Source organism: Poeciliopsis prolifica, unplaced genomic scaffold (genome assembly GCF_027474105.1).
Source record: "Poeciliopsis prolifica strain line A6 unplaced genomic scaffold, Auburn_PproV2 SCAFFOLD057, whole genome shotgun sequence".
NCBI classification, from domain to species: domain Eukaryota; kingdom Metazoa; phylum Chordata; class Actinopteri; order Cyprinodontiformes; family Poeciliidae; genus Poeciliopsis; species Poeciliopsis prolifica.
Genome location: NW_026562432.1, coordinates 1,190,849 through 1,215,807, shown reverse-complemented (window position 1 = coordinate 1,215,807; position 24,959 = coordinate 1,190,849). Strand labels below are relative to the sequence as shown.

The 24,959-nt window shown below is 43.3% G+C and overlaps 1 protein-coding gene across 2 annotated transcripts in view; it reads left to right on the top strand.

The window, feature by feature from the left end:
* Positions 1-3,882: 3,882 nt before the first annotated feature.
* cdh8 (cadherin 8) overlaps positions 3,883-24,959 on the top strand; it is a 136,679-nt gene continuing 115,602 nt past the window's right edge. Inside the window, exons 1-2 of one of the 2 annotated variants that reach the window (XM_055060049.1) lie at positions 3,883-4,240; positions 5,821-6,376. In XM_055060049.1, the coding sequence (XP_054916024.1) occupies positions 6,119-6,376 (258 nt within the window). In that variant the 5' untranslated portion in view covers positions 3,883-4,240; positions 5,821-6,118. The remainder of the gene's footprint in view (positions 4,241-5,820; positions 6,377-24,959) is intronic. The other variant, XM_055060050.1, reaches the window with a different exon arrangement.

Below are 24,959 nucleotides of genomic sequence, written 5' to 3'. Positions count from 1 at the left end.
ATTTAAAGTATTGTGCAAGTTTGTTAGAAATAGTAATCCCACAAATGACCTTCACAGAAGTATTTACAGTCTTTGCTTAATACTTTGTTGGCAGAGATTCAAGCATCTCAATAGCATGATGCAGGCACCACCGTGCTTCACTAAAGGGACGGTGGAGCTTCCTCCGAACATGACGCCTGGCATTCACATCAAAGACTTCAATCTTCATCTCATCAGGCCAGAGAATCTTGTTCCTCCTGCTCTAAGAGTCCTTCAAGAGCTTTCAGGTAAACTCCAGCCAGGCGGCCATGTTCCTCTGATTAAGGAGTGTCTTTCTGGTTACTCTACTATCCAGGCCTGATTGGTGGATTACTGTAGAGATGGTTGTCCTTCTGGAAGGTTCTCGCTCTGACAGAGTGACCATCGGTTTCTCTGTCTCCTCCCTGAGAAGGACCTTCTCTCCTGGTCACTCAGTTTATTTCAGTGGCTTCTAAACAAACTTCTTCCATTGACTAATGACGGAGGTCGCTGAACCCATTGCGACCTTAAAGTAGCAGAAATGTTTCTGGAACCTTCCACAGATTGGTGCCCCAAGACAATCTTGTTTCGGAAGACTACAGACAATTCCTTTGATTTCCTTCTTGGCATTTGACCTTTGACCTGCTGTCAATTGCAGAACCACATGAAGGCAGATGTGTGCCTTTCCCAATAAATTCCAATTAACTGAATTCACGACAAGTGGATATTGTTCAACCTGTAGAAACATCCAAAGGATTATCTGTGTAAACAGTTCAGTTTAGAGCTTCTTGTTTTCTGTTTTTAAAAAAATTAGCAAAACACTCAGACTCTTAATCATAATGGGGTGCATTTGTGTAAAGAATGTCGAGCAAAGACTGTAACATAAGATAATGTGTAAAAAGTGAAGCGGCTGTGAATACGTTCCAGACGCTGTGTACATATGTGTGGGAGGCTGCATGTAAGCAACACCAGCTTCGGGTTGCTCCATCGTGCTTCTTTGTTTACTTCGATTCGAGATCAGCGGCAATCCCTGAACAGTTACTTTATTTTATTTATTTATCGTTTGGTTAAATAACACATTCGTATCCATCCACCCGTATCCTACGTGCTCCGCGCGTCCGCCGATGAAGACTTCATCCATATGGAGAAAGAGCAACATGGCTCAACATTTACAGCCTCATGCATTATGCAGCGGGGGCTTTTAAGAAAGATGATTGGAGAATTCCCATCTGACACGCAGCTGCGGCATCAAAGCGGGAGTGGGAGGAGAATTAAATCGCACAGAAATAAATAATGGTCGACTTGATGTCTTTGCTAATTAGGATTTCTGGCGTTTGGGTCAAAAGGCCTCGAGGAGGAAAATGGAGAGACAAAAAAAAAAGCCTCTGAGGAACAGGTCTGGGGTGTAAAGGTGGACAAGAACAACAACATGCTGTGTTCTCTGACAAAGTCTCTTATAACAAACATTTAAAATAAAATCAAATGTACAGCACCTTGTGAAAGCCTACGCTTTAAAATCTTTTAGCATCTTGTCACATTAGCATGCTGCTGGACCCAAACAGCATCAGATCATTTTTAAGTGGAAGAAGTTTTACGAATAAATTCTTTCTACAAAGACTGACATATTAAGCGTCGAGTCCGCTTTGCTCCTGATGGATGCCTACATAAAGGCTTATGACAGCGGTCGTGTGGAGGTCTCACGGCTGTCTGCAGCCTTTACAACCTAAAGATCCATTTTTTGCTGTCAGGCCAGCAAAATAAAATTCCTTTAGAGACACAGATGTTGCATGCCTTTCTGAAAAAAACTAAATACATAAAAAGTCCTCTATGAAATACAGCATCATTTAATTTCTCGTTTTAGGATTTAAAATAAAGATTAGCATCAAATTTAGAAAAAAAGATGAATATTTTTTTTTTCTGTGGGATGGAAATTGATGTTAAAAAAACAATCACAGATTCAAGAGAAATGGATCTTAAAATACATTTTCAGAGTTATTCTTTGAGGAAAATCCATGTTATGTCTCGAAGTTGTTGATTTTTCATAAGTTTGAGCCAAAGTAATTTAGAGACCTAAACTCAGATTAATAATCAGAAAAGCAGCACCAGTGAAACTCCGGAGGAGCTGCAAAGATCCAGCCGCTCAGGTGGGAGAATCTTCTGACTGGACGGCTACCAGTTTAGCTCAAAAAACGTCAACATTTTCAACACCCTCGCTGTTAAACACGGTGGCGGCAGCATCATGCAAAGGGGATGGTAGTTTTCTGAAAGGAGGGGAAGGGAAGATGGTTGGAGATAAATTTGTTTGAGACAATAAAACAGCTGACAGTGAATGATCTCTAACCCGCCTAACAAAGCTGGAACTATTTTGTAAAGAACTGGTAAAAGTGTCAGATTCTAGATTAGGCCTGAATTGATTAATCGGATTAATCGCGATAATAATCAAATATTGAAATAAAAGTAAACTAACTTAGTGATGGATAATTGTTGAAATGAGTATGCAGAAACTAAAACACACTGAAAGAACAACATTGTCAGAGCAGCAATATGTTAATATTGGAAGTGTTTTTTAGCAGCAGATGCATCATTTGCCACAAATGGACAACCATTCACCAAAGGATTGCTGCTATTATATGTAAGGCTATAAAATGTTTTTTTTTTTTATCTTTAAAAAGTCAAATTATTTGTTTATTTGCATTTTTCCCCTTATTTTTCACATTGCACAAAATACGCTTAACTGGGAAATACAAAAAATCTGCAGAACGTGTCCATTCTGCCACATCAACCTGATTAATCGATTAATAGTCAGAACAATCGATTATTAAAGATTATCGTTAGACGTAGCTCTGCTCTGGACACAAAGATGAAAGCTGCTGTGAGCCGAAAACACTTGGAGTGAAAAGTGGTTCTACAAAATATTGACTTGGAACACAAATACACACCACACTTTTCAGATTATAATACGAAAACCCTGTATCATTTTTCTTCCATGTAACAATTATGATCCACCTTGGTCGACCAGATTAACTCTAAATATATACATTTATCCTTTTTTTTTCTTTCTTTTTTTTTTTTTTTGAAGTTTGGGGATTTTAATGTGACAAACAGAAAAACAATGTGACGTTTTCCCCCACGGTGAGACTCCACTGCTGCCGAGTAGCCACACAAACACTAGAGGGCTCCCTCTATGGGCAGCTAAACGATCCCCCTCTGCTGTCATTCACACACACAAACGCACACACACACACACACACAGCCGCGCACACACACACACACGCACACACCCCCACACACACACACACACACACACACACACTCTTGATTCATCCCCGCAATGATGAGCCATGACCTTTTCACTAACGGTCTTAATAAGAGCCTCGCCCCCTCTCCTTCTCTCCTGCTCGCCAATTTTCTTTTCTGTTTTATTTCACGTCGCTGAAGAGTTTTTCCTGTTTAAATGCAGAAAAAAAAAAGAGGCGCAAACATCACGTCAAAAACCCGGAAGGACAGAGGAGTTCCTCACCGTGTGTCCATCTGGTCGCTCGTGAGCCGGTTCGGATCAGACGCCTGCAGGTGAGCAGCCGCGCGCGGCTTCCTGCGAGTCAGAAAACTCGCGCGCCGTTTGTTCCACCCCAACAGTAAAAAAAAAAAAAGAGTAACAGTGAGGATAAATATATCTACAGCTGACACTTTGAACCCGAGACGATAACATTTTTTTATTATTATTGTTATTATTAATAATATATTTATTATTGTTACTCTGTCCGTTAGTTCATTTGCGCGCCTGTTGACCCGACTCCTCATCAACCCAATGAACGCAGCGGAGGGAGGTTTCTCCCCCTCTCTCCTCTCCTCCTCTCCTCTCCTCCTCTCCTCATCTCATCTCCTCCTCCCGCGTGCTGCTCTCTTCTCCATCTCCTCCTCACTTCCCCAGTCGGCCAGCCAGCCTGTCGGAGCTCCTCTAACTGCGCGCAACCAACACCGTGTCGCTCCGCATTCACAAACTGCAGGACGGATTTTCTTCATTTCTTTTTCTTTCTTTTTTTCTTTTTTCTTCATTTTTTTGTTGGTGTCAGCCAGGCGCTTGTTTTGCACATTTTGTTTTTTGTTTATTCGTTTATTATTACTATTTTTTTTTTTTTTTTACCTCGGAGAGAAAACCCCAATGGAGTTTTTGGCGTTTTGTTTTTTTGGAAGGCAAAACGCTGAAATAATGCAGCAGCGGGAAAGGATCCGAGTCTCACGAGTAAGTACAGGAGAGCCGCCGTGGCTTTAAAAAGCGAAGCCCCGTCAGGTAGACGACTGACACCTCAACACCCGGTGAGGCTGAGGGAGACTCCTCTGCTCCTCTACGAGCTCGTTTCAGATATTCCGTTCCCAAACCCAGCAGGTCTGCAGAAAGGTCTGCAACTTAGCTCATCATTTTTTATTTTATTTTATTTTTTTCTCCCCTCAACTCCTTCCTGCGCCTGTCATGCATGCCGGCTGCATGTGGATGATCCCCCCCGCAAATCGGACCGCTTGTGCGCTCCGGTCGCTCAGCTGATGCGCAAAGACTGAAACTTCAGAGAGAGAGAGAGAAAGAAAGATCTCTGAGATGGTACAGATTCGCCTCGTACTTTATGGGGTTGATTTAGAAACGGCAGCAATAAGGGAAATAAATAAATAAAGTCAAGCCTGTGCGTTTTCTCACCTTGGACAGCTCCTCTGGCTGATGCCCGGCGCTCCGTTGGCGCCTGGACGCGGTTGCCATCCGCCGGGGAGCTGTCCCTCTGTCCCTCTGTCCCTCTGTCCCTCTGCCTCGTGGTGCTGAAATGCATGCTCAGGTTCAAACCGGACTGGATGCAAGACATAGAAAAACGCAATGCATATTGTATTTAAATATTTGTTTGTAAAATCTTGCCTTTGGAGAATATATATATATAATATATATATATATATTATATATATATATATATATATATATATTATATTAGGTCTCCAGTACACTTCAGTACTGTTACTTTGGGCTTCAAATAATCATCCTTGGAAATGCTGTAGTCTTACGTTACTGGGTCTGGAAAAGTTCCTGGGATCTGGAACCATTCTGCTGGACTCAGTGAGATCATCTGCATCAGTTCTTCTTTATTCATGTCTAACGAAATCACAACTAGCTGGTGAAAGTTAAACCTCAAAGAGAAGAACACCAGCTTTGCTTTATCAGATTGCTCTGAAAATATATAAAAAAAAAAAACATCAACTTTGTGTTCATGCTTTTCATGAAAGAACACTTCTGGTGTGATATTCCATATCTGCTTCAGTAGGTAAACATTCCTCTCAGCACTCTTTTTCTTTTGGTAATAATCTCATCTGGTTTCTTTTGATATCAGAGGGCTGCAGTCCTGTTGACATCACTCACCTGCCTCACCTTGGAACTTAAAGAGCAGAGGAGGAGGAGGAGAAGTGGGTGTCTGAGGAATCCGCCTGCAGTGTGTGAATGTGCTCAACTTGTCACAACATTAATCACACGGAAACATGACAGTCCTCAAAATCTGACCGGGATAATCCCCCCAGAACGACAGATTACTAACACAGCAATCTGATATTGCGGGGGAGGGAGCGGAGAGCCCAGGAGTACGGGTCTTCTTGTTCTAGGAAGGATGAGGTGAAAAATTAGATGAGGATGTCGGGTCTGTTCCTTAACAGCTCCCCCCTCCCAAACACCTCTCCACTCCCTTTAGCAATGACCGTCATGCATAACTCGCTCAGATGTTTCGTTGACTTCCTCCTTTTTGCGACCCTCCACGAGTCCGAAGAGACTGACAAACTCTGATTTCTCTCTTTCAGGTCTCCCCCTTGGAGTAACGGCCAATGGACGCCACGCAGAGAGCCTCACCCCCCCTCGCCAACTGCTATGGAGGCACGCCAAGCCACGCCGGTGACCTTTATCACACCATGAATGCAAGCTCTGCCGCTCTAAGAGGACACAAGTAACCTTTTCTTGTTATCTAAGAAGGAGCTGTTGATCTGAAGAGAGAGGAGGGGGAGGCGGGGCAAGAGGTGGAGAGAGGAGGAGAAGAAGAAGAAGAAGAAGAGTCCAGTAAATCAAACAAAAAAGCCAAAAAGAAAAACAGGCAGCGACAGGATGCCAAAGAGGTCCGAGGAGATGCTGGTGGATCTGTGGATGTCCTTGCTGCTGGTGTGGATTACTTGCGTCCCCTCCATTTCCACGACTCCCATTGGGGGCCAATCCAGAACAGCACAAACCGGAAGGTCGGCGGCGGCGGCGAGTGGTCTTGGCGAAGGACAAAGATTACTGAGCCGCGCCAAGAGAGGATGGGTTTGGAATCAAATGTTTGTGCTGGAGGAATTCTCTGGACGGGATCCAATACTGGTTGGCAGGGTGAGTGTTTGTGATTGTCAGCGTTATATTAAGCTTGCTTATCGTGTGCAAACATTAATTCGGCCCGTCTGAATGGGTCCGTCTTCCTCCTTGTTTCGCCCTCTTCCCAATGAGTGATGGGAGGGCTGAGGGTGTGGAAGAGGAGAGAGGGAGGAGACGGAGATTTGAGGACGGAGGCCGAGAGAGGACAGGGGAGGGCAGGGGTCTGTACGGACACAATCTAATCTACATCCAAGCTATATTTTCACTCTTTTTGTTGTTGTTTTTCTTTAGCTTATACATTTGTATGCCCTTGAAGCAGATTTCTAGTTCTTCTCACAGTTTCTGCAGGATGAACCTTCCCTCTTCCCGCTTAGCCTCATGAAGGCATGTGTTACAGATTATGCATGGCACAGGAAGCACGTAGGGTAGGTTCCATTTTCCGTCCTGCAGCTCGGGGCCACCTGCTCCCCCCAGCCCTGCGTTGAGGTGGAAGGCTGTTGGCCGGCCAAGCCAAAGCAGCTTGTTCACAGCTCTTTGCTGACTTTCACCTAGGGAGAGTCAGCCTGGCATCCTCCATTCCCTCCCACCCGACGGTATCATCCAACCACTGGCATGAGCAGGGACACAGGCCACCGGGCGCAATATTTGATCTCGCTTGGTAATAGCCTTTTGTAAACAGTTTTCCAGTATCTCAAATTGGATAGCAAGCTTGTATCCTCAATGTTGCTTATGACTCACTGGCCAAGTAGCTACTTTAGCGTCGTCCTCTGTTCCAAACCTTGTCATATGGCCTCATCAATTAAAGATCGACCACCACGTGGCCACCTGCGTTCTCGGAATATCGTGCAAACGCGACACAAAAATGCTGTTAAGTGGTGCATTAATTTTTCAGTCGAGTCATTTAGGCAAGCCTCCGCAGGATCCGACAATGGCTGCTCATTAGGATGCAAGAGGAAACAAACACTCGCGGGGTCCGCACGTGAGCTTGGAACGCTCGGTCTCCGCCGCAGCTGTGGGATCCAGAGCATCGAAAGCTCAGGATATCACCTGGCAGACTGTTACATAATCATGTTTTTCTCTATTTTTTTCTATAAAAAATTTTAAAAAAAGAAAAGAGAGAGGGAGAAGAATTTGTGAGTAACTGAGTTGAAAATGTTCTACAGGGAATAGCAGGTACAAAAACAGTCCACTGTCCATATGGTGAATGATGCTCTCTGTCAAGGCCTCTGCTAGTGCAACGGAAACTTGTCTGTAGGGCAGGTTAGTCACAGGTACCGTCCTGATGAAGGACAGTGTGAGAACCGGGTGCAGATCGGAAGGAGGGTAAGGGAGAGCTAGTCCTTTTGCAAAGCGCTGATGATGGGTTGCGTTCACTGCAAGGTTAAGTGCTCATGAGTGTGGCTGGCAGAGCCGAGATAAGTTAGACCAAGATGGCACCGCATTGGTTCAGGACTATAAATCTCCCTCTCCTTTTTCTGTACCTCTGTCTCCTTTTCTTTCCACTTTCTTTCCTCCCCATGTTTCTCACGCTTAATTAAAAGATGAATCAAATGGGTGGGAGGTGGGATTCAAATGGGTCGTATAGCTCTCTGGGTGTTTAGCTAGATTTCCTCCGCAGCGTCTGCCACAGACGATTATCTGGGAGGTCGAGGCAGAAGTTGGACTCCTTCCATCACAGAGTTTGTTTATAGCCACCGAACTCCGAGCCTTAATTCGACTCCTTCCCCCTAATCCGCGCCCGTGACCCGACTCCTCTCACCTACGCCACAAAGTGAACCAGAGGAAGAGACGGTGTTTGTGAGGAAGAGATCATCATTGATTTTCTTTTTCTTACATACCAGAGTTCCATCTGCTGTGTTTTCTCTCACCACAGAGCATTAGCATAAAGACAGGAGAGCTGTAGATAGGGGGGGATTGTGGAAGACAGAGACGGACAACTACGAACCATGACGGTACCCCTCTCTCATGGCTGCACCACCACCGCTGCCCCCAGGCCCTCTGTTTTCCCCCCTTTCTCTTTTCTTCTTCAGCGCACTGTTTCCTCACATTGTGATTCAGTGAGCGACGCGCTCGTCAGCCCCCGTCAGTCCCGTTGGCGTCGGTCGAGGCAGACATACAGTACCTGTTAAAGTGAAGCCGGGGAGACAGCTGTGAAAGCTTGTTGCTCGGCTGTAGCTTAAAATGAACACAGAGTTGGAGGGGATTTTAAGGATTACTCATAATGAGCCAAAGGTGCTTCAGAAATATCCCATCATTAAGAACAGAAATAGGCAAATGTGGGAAAGCAGACAGACTCAGTCTTCCAGAAGCAAGGAGGAAGCATGGAGCAGACAGAGAGCCCATAAGCAGCAGCTGCACAGGTTTCAGGATTTGGAGAGTTGAGTTTTTGCTGCTTCGATGTCGTCTCAGTAAAAAAAAAAAAAACAGATAAAAGGTCAGCAGCATACGGTCTGCATTCATGCATTAATGGTCATCTGTACAGCAAACACAGAAAAATTTGATGTCTTTCTCTGCATTGAAGGCGTCAGAACTCCCACTGTTTTCAGTGTGTAAGCACATTAACCTACAGCCTGTCCTCTGATGTATTTAATTTGGATAATCGGATAGAGGTTAGTGTCACGCTTCGATGCATGTGCGGGAATATTTCTGTCATTTGATCTTTTTCTGAACACGCAGGATGTATTTTATCTTTTTAATGTGTTGCGGTTCTGGAATGGGTCAGAGCAGGAGTTGGTAAGCCAGAACTCTCACTGCTTCCTCTCCAGTGATCCACACTGAAACACTCACTACAGACCCATTCAATGAATTAGAATATTGTTGAAAAGTCACTTTACTTCAGAAACTTCATCACCAGTAAAACACATGACGTATATTAATTGCACACAAATGGATGTTTTCTGCCGTTAATTTATGCTAATTGTGATGATTTTCTGCTGACAGTTAATGAATAGATGACATTTAAAAATTGGAATATTATGTCAGACCAATAAAAAGAAACATTTTTATGAGATAAAAAATGTGGACTTAATGAAAAGTATGTTTAATACTTGTTTAAATATTGTCAAGTTTAAAAAGGAACTTTTAATTTGACAACTTTATGGAACATGACTGTATCAGTGAAAACAGGTAAATTTAAGGTTATTGAACTTATTTCTGGTTGTCAAACACATCTATCTCATTTTGTCCCAATTCTGCTTCCCTTAAACTTTAAAATATGAAGAAAGTATCAAACAGCTGGTGTCATCCTGAGGCTGTGGTTCAGAAATGATTTGCTATCGTGCTTTTATGTCTAAACCTAATTGTTTAACCTTGGTGTTTAACCCTAACTTTTAACACATTAAACACAAACTACTTTGATAAAATGGTTTAATCTGAAATTGTTTAATGTCCTATGTGGAGAACTCTGCATACCCAAACTGGAAAGAGTGAATATGAATTAAGCTTTGGACTCTGAGGCCTCAGACTGATGCTTTTTATTGTGGTCAGCAGCATTACATCCACCTGCTGGCTCTGAATCGATATCAGACGACTCCCAATATGACTCTCTCAAACTGCTCAAATTCAGATATTTGTCCAAGAAACAGGACACGACTTCATCTCCAAGAAGCCCCCGGGTCCGGGCTCTGTGTCTGATCCGAGCCGTCGGCCTCGTCCTCCTGCCGTTCTGCCTCTCCAGTCAAAAGCTGCTTCAATTATTAAAACATACAACGACGCAACTCAATTACACCAGGCCATTAAAGGCAAAACACTGTGTTGGAACAAAAGACAAACAGCGTGCAAATTGCTGCGTTTGCAACAAAGAGATATCCGGATGTGTTCCCCCTTTGTAGTGCCTGGCAGATTGATGGTAGTCTGCACTGAGATTTTTTTTTCTAGACATGACTTCTCTAAACTCCTTTACTTCAGATCATTTAACACAGATCCTGTTTGGTTTGCTAATGATGGATTCCAGGGCTGAAATGGAGTGTAGATGCACTAATCTGACTGATCCTTCATCCCATTGTCCAACGCTTTCATCCGCTGCAGCATTGTGTGTGTGCGTGTGCGTGTGTGCGTGTGTGTGTGTGTGTGGATGTGTGTGTGTGTGTGTGTGTGTGTGTGTGTGTGTGTGTGTGTGTGTGTGTGTGTGTGTGTGTGTGGGGGTGTGTGTGTGTGTGTGGGGTGTGTGTGTGTGTGGGTGCGCGCTTGTTTCCACAAAGAGAATCGGTAATCAACCATTAATATTCATCAGTTCAGACTGAAGTGTGAGATTGCAGGGAGTGACAGTGATGCAGACTAAAAAAAAGGGAGAAAAAAGCTTTGATTACTGATTCAGCAAAGAAAATGGATACGTCTGTAAGAAGGGGGGAAATGGCTTTGTCTTTCCTCATCATATGTGTTCTGAGGAAAAAAACATAGGCTTTATGGTTTTTAACAAGCTGCTGGAGAGCAGCTTGTCTCAACCAGACGGAGGGGGACATGGATCAGGCTGGAGCGGCTCTGGAAGGGCTTTTTTTGCCTGGTGCTTTTTTTTTTTGTTGGAATTAAAGGTAATATTTTGTAGACTGCGCTCCCTTAAAAAAAAAAAAAAGACAGAAAAAAAAAAAAACTCAGGAGGGATTTCTGGGACTGACTTCTTTGAAATGTTTCAGTTTAGTTTTTTCAATTTACGTGGTGCATTCAGGTGAAACCAATAAAAAGATCTCGGGGAGATTTAATTGGTTCAGTGTGTTGTAAAAGCAGCTGCTCCTTGTGCGTGTTTATGTATTTATTGGATTCTGTATCTCATAAAATAAAATTTTCACAGCTCATGTGAGTCGAGGTTTTAATTGCTTTTCGTTTTGTGTTTACCACCTGGCTTTGGACTGTTGATGCACCGGCTTTGTCCAGGATAGTGTATAAAACTCATTTCAGACGTTATTGTTTGATGCTGTCTACTTGGCCTGGTTAGCGGTATTGACGTAAACCAAGGGTTAAAAACTAAAACTTCGCTTGGTGTCATCTGTGCTGTTAAAAGTCATTTTAATGGCTGGTGTTTTCTCTGGCTTGTTAGAACATAATGCAGCACAACTGGTCAACTTGGTGCCAATCGACTTGTCTGTTTTCTGACAGTCATTGCTTCGAGGTCTAAGGATGGCCAGCTAATGTCAGGTTGGTAGACCCCCATCATATGAACCAGCCATAAAGCAGAACAGGTCAGTTTTTCCTTGATTGGTGATCAACAGATAAAATACTGAAAAATTTGTCCGTACAGAACCAGGGCTGGGATTTTAAAAATTTCAACGCAATTAACTGCAGTTTTCTCTTTTGCTTACAAAAGACCAGAACCGGAACCGTTGTATTATGTTTCTGGTATGCCCATAAATCTAACACACATCCACAGATAGGAGAGGTGGACGACAAAGCTGCTTCTCCAGGTACGTTTTTGGTTTTCAAAAATCGATTTGATTGGACGCTGGAAAAGACTATTGTGGTGCTCAAAGGGTTCACCATATCGGCGAAGCTATTCAATGCGGCATATGGTACAGCAGCAGACGTGCTAATGTTAATGTCAGTGTCAACAGTCCACAGTAATAATCAATGATTTGTATTATTGTTGCTTCTCTCTTTAAAGCTAAAGTAATTCAATCAGGTTATGTTGGTTTTTAAATGCCATAACAGATACAATCACATTCTGACTTGATGCACTTCAGACTGCAGGGGCAACATGTGGGATACTCTGGAAATCCCAACTCTCTCTCTGTCTCTCTCTTTTCCTCCTCCTCCTGTTCTCCTCCTCTCTCCTGCTCAGACTTGGTGATTATGGAAAGAGCGACTCTTGAGCCAGCGTAAGCTCACCCCCGGGGCTCATGGGGTGTGGTACGGTGACATTGTTGAAATTTCTCCGAGCGCTCAGCAGAGATGGGAACTTTAAAGGTGAGACCAGGGTCCAGACCGGAGCCTGGAAACAAAGTCCTGGTTGATGCTTGGCAGATCAGAGCCCAGCCACCGACTCAGGTCTGCGCTGAGCGCCGAGCGCCGATCCCCTCCACACCTTTATCTACATCCAGTTCCCCTCGCAGCTGAGCCTCCTGTCTGGCTCTGCCTTTGATTGATGGATGAGGAGTGGGAGTTAATGAGAATATTAGCCAAAATATTGCCGGTGATTGATAGCCATTATGACACGTAAATTACAAGCATTGGCTCCCATATAATACGTTCTGAAACGCAGCCCGAAATTAGATGCAGGTTCCAAAAAGCTGCTGCGAGAGGGTTGAATCGGAAAGCTGTTATTAAATCCTGGAAAGGGAAAAGCCCGTCAGTGTTTTTGTTGGACTTGGTTCCATTTGCTTTCTCACACCCACATCAGCTCCTGGAAAATAATAAATAAATAAATAAATAAAGCACCACGCAGCTCTATAATCTCCCTTCGAGCTGTGCCACACAGATCCGTATTGAGCTGCTAGTCTCAGAGCAGCATCCTTACCTCATGTGTAAATTTAAAAAAAAGAAACACATGCTAACAGCTTTCAGTCTGCAACTTCTCTCTGCCTTCCCCTTTCGACTGGCTGGGTGGACTCGCCTCTTTCCCCGAAGGCCCTACCTGGATAGTATATCACCAACGCCAGCAGGGCCATTACATCAATGGACCGTGGTCACAGTCTCCCCCCCTCCGGCCCGCGGTCCTTTCCAATCTCTCTCCCTCCCGGTCCGTAATAGAACACCGGCCGCGGGGACGGCTCTGATGGAGCCGTGGGATCGCATTAGCGCTGCCCTTGAAGAGCTTGACAGGTCGTCCGTGCCTTTGTGTCGTCGTCGGGCTTCCCATCAACGACAAGCCCGGTATGTCTGTGTGCGTCCAAGTCCAGACAGACTCAAATGAGATGAGCAGACACAGGCCTGGATGGAGTATATTTAGACAAGAAGGGCTGTGTTGGTGTGTGTGTGTGTGTGTGTTGGAGCAGTAAATACAATGCGCCTGCCAGGCTTTATAGCAGCCGTATCTTTGCAAACATTTGCCGAGGTGTCAGTGTGGTCATATTTATGAGAGATTTCTCTCCAAACCGCATTATGTGTGCATTTGAGCAAGTTGAAATCTCTGGCGCTTCGAATTTACAGGTGACCTTATCCTCACAGGCATTATTACGTTCCCTCTCCATACACTGATATTACCCGCATCCTAAATGTTATTGTGAAGTGTTTTTATTTTAACCAGCCAGTCTCCGGTGATTTAGCGGCGCTGCTGAAGCGGCTCGTTCTTTTCTTTTTTTTTTTTTTTTTACCTTTTGGCATGACTGTCACTCTTAGAACACGGTGCATGATGGGAGTTATTCGCGCCTCATGTTTTGTCACGTTGTAGCCAAACAAGTCAGTATGTTTCCTCGGGGTTTTTATGTGATTGGCCAACACAAAGTAGTGATTAATTGTGAAGCAGAAGAAAGAACTACGTGGTTTTCTATATTTTTCACAAATATAAATGGGAGAAATGTGGAATGGACTCGTTGTGTGTCGGGCTCAACTCGTCGTAGTTTTCTGGCCGAACTCTAATCTTTAAAAATCTCAATTCTAATTTTGGCCAATAACAAAAATTTTTCATAAAAAGTGGCTAAATATAGATACAAAGTCATTGAGTCAGCTACAGCTGGGTGATTATTTTTAACTTTGCGGGGCAGAGGTGACCCAGTGGGTGGGTGTGTCAGTCAGCCGTCTCTCACTCCACAGCAAAAGGAGACAGTGGCTGATTTTAAACTTTCACAGAGATGGATAAGATTGATTAAATATCAGCCGATCGCCCAAAATGAAGAAAATCTGAGTTCATTTATTAATACAATGCTAATTATATACAAGCTGCAAGTGTTCCTGTGTGGGTGTACAGACTGGATCCATTCTTGTTTGCTAAACAGCTCAAGCTCAGTCAGAATAAACTGAGACCCTTGATGAGTCTAAGTTTTTAAGTTTCATCACTGATTCTTAATTAGATGTAGGTTTGGACTTTGACTGGGTCATGCCGACCCTTTGAATGTTTTGACCTAAAGCCGTGGCCATTTTGTCTTAGTTTTGTTGACCTTGGAGGTGAATCTCCACCCGAGACTCTTTAATGTGAGAGCAGCAGGGGACCGCTGTGCTGCGTGGCATTTGAGGTCCCAGAACATGACAACTCTGGTCCACCAGCTCAGGTGATTAATGCGGATGGAGAGTTTGTCTTTTTTTTTTTTTTAAATCAACAAAAATCTCAGCATCAATTTAAATGTCTTAATGAAAAATGTTATATGCCACAAAATATTCATCTTTTCAAAAGCCATCTTTTTATTTTCCCTTTAATTTCACAGTAGACAGTCAGGTCTTCATTTAAAGTATTTTATATTTGTTTTTAGACTGAGCAGACTTTTTGATTTTAACTGTTTTCATTTACTTTTGACTGGTGTTGCAGCCACTAACAGGTGTTCTTCCAGGATCGCCATGTATTTTACTCCATTTATCTCATATCAAGTCTGACCAGCTTACCTGTCTCCACAGCATGATGCTGCCACCGCCAGAACTCAAAATACGGACGGTGTCTTAAAGCTTTTTTTTTTTTTCCAAACAATTTTGCACAAAGGCTCAAACATTGGCTGGCATTGCAAACCACAACCAGAACTTCCTGTGATGCTCATTCAGCTGAAGGTTCTCCTTTTGAGCTATGATCTGTGGTGAATGTTTGTTCCACCTAAATCTTGTATCTCTGTAACTCCTCCAGAGTTCCCATGTCAACTTTTGCTGATTCTCAAAATTTGAAAAAAAAAATTGTGCCACAAGTTAATTATTTGCATTTGAAAAAGCAAATAAATAATAATAATAAAAAAAATAAAAAATAAAAAAAACCATCTTCCTTCCACTACCCAACAGAACACCCTGCACTTTTGTTTTGACGGTACCAAGTGTGGAAAAGTTCAAGGACTGTGAATACTTTCTCAGCTCGGTGTAAAATTCACTCCAGTCTTTGCTGTTGCATGCTGCAGTTTTTCCTCCTCCCCTTGTTGGTTTTCATATGGGAGTTGAAATCAGGTTTCCGCTCGGCGTATCATGAGAAGGCACGCTCCGGCCGCGCTCTCCTGTGTACATGCATCAGCTGCAATAATAATTTAACAGGAAAGCACATCAATTCACACGGCTTCAGAGTCCCTGGGCAAAATAACAAGCTTGCCGCTATCAGTCACATCTGTGGCTTGGCGTGATTAAATCCGTGTTGTACGGTGAAGGGGGCCTGACGCGAGGCCACTCTCCCCGAGCTTCTACATCACTGCTAATTCCTAGCAAATTCCCCCCCAATCCTCCTCCCCTTTACAGCTGCACCCAGGACTGCGTCGCGATGATTAGCTCGCTCCCCTGACGGCATTTGTCGGTCAGCGGAGTCTGGCTGTTTCAGGGCTAAAATAAAATGTAAAAACTGGAGAGAATTCCCAACCTCTCATTAAGTCTAAATCTCCATCCCTGCCCTCACTTAACAGGCTCCCCTCCCCTCTCCTCTCATCTCCTCCCGCCCGCCTCGCTCGGCGCCGCTCACCGGGGCTTGGCCTGCGCTGGCTGTGTGGAGGTGGAGCGCTTATTGGGCTAAATCATCTGGCTCTCTGCCTTGAACTTTGCTCTAACTAATTTATAGGAATTAAAGTGGTTCACCTCAAAGACCTGGCTGCCATGTTGTCTTGTCTGAGTTGGTCTCCTAAAGCAGAATGCTGATAAATTGAAATGATGTATAATTCACATAATCATGAGATAAATTTGCAGCTTTAACAGATTTAAACCTGTCTGCGTTTTGCCCTGTGTTGATAATTTAATAACTGTTAAATAACATATGCTGGGTTACTGATGTCAAGGTATGACCAGGTTTTATAGCCTTATTGACTAGATTTACTCTAAACAGTGATATTTTTGTTTTGCCAACAGATTATATATATGTAGAGAGAGAGATTAAAAAAGTAAAAAAGTAAGCTCATCGTGTTTGCCTATGTACAGCAAGATCATATGCAGAAATCCAGCTTTACAATCTCTTTCAAAACGATTAAAGCGTAACTCATAAGCCAACCAGAAATTAAATATTTCCTTTAGATTTTATAAGTGTAGGTATTTAGTAAGGATTTTAGCTAGATCAAAAACCGTTGTGCCTAACCTGACCACTAGGTGGTGGCAAAGTGGCTCCAATACGATCACTGGCTAATGTGAAATATGCATCAGCAGCATAATGAATGAGCGGAGCCCTATCTGTTCATTGTTCAGTATCCACAGATTGTTTTGTGAAATTACATTTCATAGAGGTGGCCAGACCAGCCCAGTAAGATGTTGGGGTGGTGCAGATAAAAATGAATAAATAAATAAAACTTTAGCAGAGTCTATGCGTGGCGAGCACAGCTCAACTTTGGCTGGTTTGGGACAACTAGTAATCTATAAGAATCTTCTACATGAATGAAATGACTGAAGGATTCCCAGGAAATAAGCAGCCTAGATTAGTTTATTATGCTCTGGGTATAACCTGTAAGCAGAGAGGCAAAATAACAAATGTGTTTTTAACAAAATATGTACAAAGCTTAAATTGACTTAGAACTGCTCCTAAGCTTAAGCTCAATGTCAAAAGGTTATTTAAGAATTTTAACAATTGTTGGAATTAAATATGCATTTCTGCTTTATATAAATTTTTATTTCATTACATAATTGTCCTTTTTTGTTGTTGTCTTTTAATTCAAGTAGGCATTTAGCATATCATCTACCGTGATAAATTTCTTATAAGAATTTGGATTTATTTTTGCCACAATAAATTCCAGGTAACAATTTTAAAAACTCCTAAGCCTGTTCTGTCCTTATTGTCAGGATTGTTGGTTGTGCTACTTTCTCCACTGCTTGCTCAATTAAAGCATCAATAAATACCAATATTTTGGAAAATACAGCTAGTATGAGCAGAGCGGTATAATTAAAAACGTGCATTACACGTGGGAATGTTTTTCAAGAGCATTATTTGTGTTTGTGGGGCTACAATTGCTGTGACACACAGTCATGTAGTTACCTAAAAAGATGTAATAAACAGTTCTTATAACTTTTATTGTTTTCACATAGTACATCAAAATATTGTGATAAAACTTTAAGTCCATGTCATCCACCCCTAAACTCAAGGTCATCGTACCATGAGAGTCTCACACAGCTCCATACTTATTGTTGACGCTGGAGACAAATCATAGGATTGTCAGAAAAAGAAAAGTCTGAATGAAGAAAATAAGGGGAGAATAATTCTGGTCCGTGTTCTGACTGCATCTGAATACGGACCTAATTTTCTCATCGATTCAATGGTTGAGAATTAACCACTGTAAATGAGGTTTTGATTATTCAAATCAAAAAGCTTGATTATCTGAAACCTGCTAATTGGCCCCTGCCTCTGACGTGGTTGCAGAAGCGGCTCCGGGTTCCTGCAGGATTCGTGGGCTCTCGTGGGCTCCGTGCTTGGCTCCGCTTCTTGGGAAGCTCCTCTCCTATTGATGGATCCAAGCGTACGCAAAATGCTGCGGGCGGCTGCAGGCGGCTTATCCCCGCGCCTCTGCTCCGAAACGCGTCCCATTAGCCAAACCGGCACTGCCGGAGTAATCTCTTTAAGAACGGATGTTGCTATTGTGTGCGTGCTCGCGGATGTGCATTGGGCTCCAGCGGTTTGCTTGGAGCGCACGTGGGCTGGAGGAGGAGAGACAATGAGGAGGCAGTTCTGGAAACGGATGTTGTGGTGTGGAAGGGGGTGGGAGGTGGACAGCCTATTTCAGGCCCTTGAAAGACAGCAGTCCTCTCTTCTCTTCCTCTCATCAGTTGCTCCCTGGGCTCCTCCTCTTCACTCTCCACGAACGCGTCACACAGTAAACGCAACATCACTAAACAAAAGGATGTGACATTTACTTGGAGATCTGTGTCTTCACCTGTAACAGGCATTAAAGATGATTGCCATCAGTCCTGAGCAGAATGGTCAGGGTTGCTCACCTCAATCACAAAAAAAGATGGAGAATCAATGGCCCTGTTCTCTGGAAGCTCTTCTCACTCTGTGCAACCGTCCCCGACTGGTATCTGGGTGCCAACAGACTGTGGCTTTGACCTTTCCTGCAAATGAATCATTTCAGTTTAATGATCCTTTCTGCAGAAAGAACAAAAAGATAGCTGGAATAATAGGGGATAGAGAGGAGATGGGGTGCAAAAGGCCAGAACACAAACCGCCACCTTCCCGTACTTTATCCTGGAGGCTGGAAGGGACACCTGTGTCCCTCTAATAATAGCATTTCCATGTGTCTGTGTGTCTAAGGATGCATTCACACCAACAGTGTTTAGTTCACTTTAATTGAGCTCTAGTTTGTTTGTCGAGAAACTCCGGTTAGTTTGGGGAAGTGTGAATGCATAATCAAACTCTGATGACCAAAAAAGGGAAATCTGGTTCCCTTACAAACCTCGGTCTCGGTTCGGTGACCTCTGATGCAGTTCGAATGTATATGTAGATGCCATGGAAGACCCATCCAGAAACAGGGAGAGAACCAAAGGGTGTGGCATACTGTGTAAATATAACCACAGCAAATGTGCTAGTCTAGTGCTGGTGGGAGAAATGGCCAAAGCCAAGAAACAGAGTGAATCTGACATCACTCTGTTTTTGTTTAGATTTTGTGAAGAGAAAAATTGCGCTCAGTGTCTCCTTCAGAGGTTTTCACAGATTTTTCAAAGGGTTTGATTGTGTGATACGGTGGTAAAGTGAATCCCAGCAAATGTTGCAATTTTGGTCCCCAATTAAATCAAATCTACCATTTTGCTTAGTACGGTTTAATCAGACTTTATTTTGTTTGCTTAGAAAGTCGGGTTTGCTTTGTGAGATGTGAATTTGCAATATTGAACTCTAATGTGGACCGAAAAAGGAAACTGGTCTGGTGCAAACCTGGGTCTCAGTTCAAGTGAATGCCAAGGGGACCAGAGACCGCTCCAAAAACAGGAAGCAAACTATAGTGCTGGGCATTCTGGGTAAATGCAACCGAAACAAACCCAAGAGTCTAGCGCTAACAGGAGAAATGACTTGTGGTGTTTTGCCAAAGAGAAAAGAGAAATCTAGCAACCGCTAAAATCTGACGCCACTCAATTTCTGTTTAAACTTTGTGAAGGAATGTCTTCTTCAGAGGTTTTCATGTCGTTTCCTTCACTAGTTCTTGGTGCAGCGTCACGACAAGTGGAACAGGTTTTTCAATTAATTTTGACTATGTGACACATTGCAGAGGGGAAGTGAATTACAGCATCTGAAAATGAAATAAATGTTGCAATTTTGGTCCCCAGTGGAATCCAAGACGATCAGGTGTGAAAACACCTTGAGAGTTCGCCGATACATCCAGCTCATTCCTTATGAATCAGCCGTCTTATGCAAAAACAAAACAACAACACGCCCTCAAGTATACAAAGGCAGGTAGTGGTGATGAAAACACGTTCCTGCCTGTGTGTGCGCATCCATGAAAGTCAAAATGACACATTGGAAATCTTCTTTTCTCCTCCTACAATGTTTGATTAAGTCTTTCTTTTTATCCTAGCAAGATCAGAAAAAAACGGGGTGGTGGTGGAAAGTAGGATGGGGCGCTGGTGGTGGTTGGGGAAGGGGGAGCGGCATGAAAAATTCAAAACGTTATAATATAAAATCCAGATGAATCATGAATGCTTTATGGGAATCAGGGCCGAGCGCTGGATGTTGAAATTGTGCTCAAAGAGGCCTGCCGTGCGCGTCCTCTACCAGCGCCACCGAGGGACGGGGACGTCGGCCCTCTCCGCTGTGAAAGCTAGCCGTGGAGGGCAGTGAATGGAGGACGTCAGGAACATGTGAAAAGCTTTTAGGGGCCAGAGGCCTTCTGTTGGCGAAGTCCTCCTAATTGCTTTCATCCCTCGCCGCCAGCGGTTGTTGTTGTGTGCGGCGAGTGGACATGAACGGATGGGTCCATCTGATGAAATATTAACAAATCTTTCATTACAACCAACACTCCCCTATTGTTGGAACATAGCATTCCAAGGAAAACGTCAGCTATCATAAATAATAGAGCATCCAATTAGTGGAACATCCTCACGTGGCTTTGATGAAAGAGCACAGTCAACTGAGGTCGGATGCAGCTTTACTAAGATCACTTATGACTTTATGACACAGGCATCAAACCTGCTGGAGTGCTTTTATTAAGGAATAAAAACACTGATATGATTCCCGGCAGAACCCCGGGCCGAACGATTGAGTCACTTAGGGAGGATAAACCATGATGAAACTGCTTTATAACAGTTTGTAGACGCAGAGGCTGAGCTCCTGTTGCGGCCGCTGACTGAAACCTGGGAGCTCAACCTGCCTCCAGACCAGGTGTCCATGGAGACCTACTAATTGGTGAAATGTTCTGCTTTGGTTCAAGCCTCGTGCACAGAGGAGGTTGGTTTATTTACAGTTTACTGGGCGGCATGAGATGTTGACAGCATGATAAAATAGTTATATACAGTGTCACACTTTGCCGTATTTATGATTTAAAGCAAGAATGTGAAAACATACGAGATGATCCGTGTTCACCATGACGACCGCTGCCAATATAACCTCAATACAACTGTATAATCTATAGTCTCAACATTACTCTCTCCAGTGTTTACATATACCTTCTTTGGTGCACTGTGAACAACCAGTGGGAGTTTTTTTTGTGTGTAAATATGGCAATTTGTAAATGAAAAAAAAGTGATCTTGCTCAGAAAGTCAATGGATGATAAAGTCTCTTTAGTTAGTAATTATAGACCATATAGCAGGTAGCATGTGTTTCTGAGGATATTTAATGGAAGGAAATCTTCAGTGGAACCAGACGGAGGAAAGGGTGGCCATCTGCCTGGACCGGTTGGGGGTAGGAGAATGGACTGAAGACACAGACATGAGCCCAGAGTCAGGGATACCTGCTAAAAGCACAAAGATTTACTAAAATAATAAGCAAAGCTGTGGTTTGGGGATAAATGTGGAAATAAGCCTGATGCATCTTGTGAGAGTTTTTTGGGGTTTTTTAGCCAGTTTTTTCTGCAAATGTCCAAGGCAGTACACCTTAGACTAAAACATTAACGCTTCCCCTCACATCTTACCAACAACTAATGTTTGGTTTTTTTTTTCCCCCTATGACAAGAAAAATGTTGCAGCTCTTCTGTCATTAGTTCCTTTCCCTGTGAACTTGTGAAGTTGGTCCTCTCTTCTGTGATCGCTCTCTTTACTTTTCTAAAGCACATATCCACTAAAACACCATGACAGTATCCACTGTCAGCAGGAGGAATTTCCAAGGCTACTTTTGGTGTGTCTTGTGTATGAAACTGAACATCCTGAAACCACGTGTCGACGGTTCGACTTCAGTCCAACCATTGAGTCACCTGATGAGAACTTCATCAGCTGCTGCCCTCTGCTTCAAAAACACTCAGCTGAGGGATTTCAAGCATCTGATAAGGATTACTCCTCAGTGACTCAAAAACTTCTGGAAGAACTGTATGTTTATTCGGATTGGGGGCATTTTTAGAAAGATATCAGAGATTCCCTCCTTAACATGTCACCCCAAGAAACAAACAATCTCGTACAAACACAAAAAGCTGGATGGATGGATGGATGGGCATCCACTCTGAATTTTTCAGATGTACTGGAAAAAGGAGAAGGAAAGAGGCGTTAAATGATGGAAACTGAATTAAAAATGTCCAGCGGAAGCTTTAATGACTTCCTTGTCTTCTGTGTAAAGCGGCTGATCAGGCCTTGGTGGTCATTACTGTCATTCTACAACAATCCCAGGGTTTAATTCACACTTTGGTTTGAAAGGCATTTATTAAAGTGAAAGCACAAAGGTTGAACTCGGCCGAATTTTCTGAAGGTGGAAGCCAACCTCGCTACCAATAAAATCAAATAAAAATCCCTTAAACAATGGCAGTCCTCTTAATATTTCATATGTGTGCCACACAAAAGGAAGGCAGGTTTGTCAATAGAAGCATTTTAGTCCAGTAACCTCAGCTCGGGTGAACCCGTTGACTGAGTCTTTTCAGGGAGGAACAATTAAAGTGCTCAAATGTCAAGCAGCAGGTGGGAATGAGAACTACTCAGAATTTCAGCCCACCAGCTGGTTTACAGGCTGTGTGGTCACTGAAATTTACAGCTAGAATACATTACACCTCACCCACACAATTTGCAACAATCAAACTACATAATACTGTCAATCTAAGCCAACGATATGATCACCCCGGAGAACGTGGTCAGGGTCTGCGACTTTATGTCTTTGGATTCAAAAGAAAAGTGAAAGCTTAATGTGTCAGTATTCTACAGAGGGACTTCTGGAGTCCACCCAGAGTTTACAAGCCAGGAGATTTGCACCTTCACAGGCTGCTGATTTCTCACAGTTCAACACACATAGACATGCACAGCGAACTCACACTTATAGACAATTGGGAAATCCCACTTTACACAACCTATGTAAGTGGGTGGAAGCTGAAGCAAAGTCTAAACCGCGGCACGATGAATCTTTTGTTTGTTAATATCTGTAATATTTCAGCGGCGTGTTACGCCAGCAGTCTCGGTACCTCCACACTCTGCTCTCCAACCATGCATGCACATTGCCTGTGGCGACGCCTGTATCCCTGTGATAAAACAGCTTCTATGTGTTTGTGGCTTTTGGGGCGCAGTCATACATCTCACTTGGTGCCTCATTGGTGTGTGTGAACACTAAACTGAATTAAAAATTCACTAACACAAATTTGTCAACCATATTATCCTTTGGGAAAGAATATTTTTTCATGAACCAAAGCAGGAAACCCAAGAAGTGTAAAGACACTTTCGAACCTCAAATACACACAAGGAGTGATGTCGTAGTGGGAAACCCCCCCTCTCTGCGCGTCTCGAGAGATGAGCCTCCTCACTTCTAAGAGAAGGAACTCAGCCAAATGGCACAGTGCCCTTTTATGTTACTTTCTATGCTTTATCTGCATCACAGAAAAACCCAACCGTGCGTGGCGAAGAGAGGGAGCAGCTGTGGTGAGGGAGCAAGATTATGACAGCTCCATGGATCTTTAAACGATTTGCTGTTGTGGCGGTTTGGGCGACTTGGGCCAACCCATTGTAGATCCATCTGGACGGAATCGGTCACACGGGTCCGCGTCTCCCTCCGTCCCAATTGGCTCTCCATGTTTACAGACGCCGGCGCCAGCTCCAATCACCGCTTTGCCAAGACGTGCCCGTGTGTATTGCCGTTTCCCCCGGTGCGCGGTCGCATAAACACGGATGTGCACATAAACACAAACCCATAAGGTCTACGTCTTTCTTTGAGTGGCCAGATAAGAAAACATGACATTATCTCTTTTGGGTTTTTTTTTTTGTAATGCTAGTGAAACCGTGCACGCCCGCTGGCGCGCCTGCAGCTCATCCTCAGTGTGTATACATTCAAAATGCTAATGCTGTATCTGTCTCCATGACCTTTTCTTCTTTGGTGATGCCCGGTGTTTTTATAAATACTGTGCTGATATCCTAGGATGTGTAATTACTGCACCGCGGCAACACTGCCTCTTTATTAGTTTTCTGACAATGGCCCTCCCCGTCACACACTGAGGCTTATGTGTGTGTGTGTGTGTGTGTGTGTGTGTGTGTGTGTGTGTGTGTGGGGTGTGTGTGTGTGTGTGTGTGTGTGTGTGTGTGTGTGTGTGTGTGTGTGTGTGTGTGTGTGAGAGAGAGAGAAAGAGAGGCTTTTGTGCAGCCCTGTTTACGCAGCTGCATACAACAGCACATGATCAGTACTTGTGTTTCTTTTCACACACATCTGATAATGTAACTTTTAGCGTGATGATGTTTTGATTTTACTTGCCAGTTAAGGCCATCAATATCTTTAAAACCAGAACCTTTGATTGATGGGTTAATTTGGTAGTTCCTCATTAGACCAAGCTTCTGTTGTTGCCTTTTTTTTTCACAATTACATGTGTCAGTTTTTTGTCATCTCTGGATGAGTTATTGCTCCTCTTGTCCTAATTTTGATGGGCTGGTGAATTCTGGGAGAGTTCACCACTAGATTTCTCCATAAGTAGATAATTGCTCTCAGTGAAGCTTTCCAGAACCGTAGGAAAGGCTTGACCTTGAGTCTCACCTGGTCTGGTTGTTGCGTTTTTATGCAATTCGATTCTCATCTCACTTCAGTCGTCTGGATTTTGATGTTGTTGATGTTTTTCCAGTAAGCTTCATAGTGTTCATACTGCTTAATTTCACCAGGCTACTCCTCACCGCTTGCTGACCCTGTTCAGGTCATATCATCAAACAGGTCCTTCAGTTATTTGTTTGTCTCATCTGGCTGAAACTAAACTCTACTTACTAAAAAATATTCGTGTTTTAAAAGGTGTGGGTTATTTTTTAACAAAGTCAAAAATTAAAAATATCGAAAATTGCTTTATGTATTTACTCTGCAAAGACATAAGAAATCCAGATTTTATTTTATTTTTTTCATGTCAACATAGAATTAATATGTGCTGGACTTCTGCACTCACTACATGTGGTTATACACAAAAGCATGAACGGTATTCATAATTTTGCATGTTAAAAGGGTCTGTTAGTGCAAGGCTTTGCGTTCATCAATACATTCTCCTGCAGTTCAGATCCGAGGAATAGGGC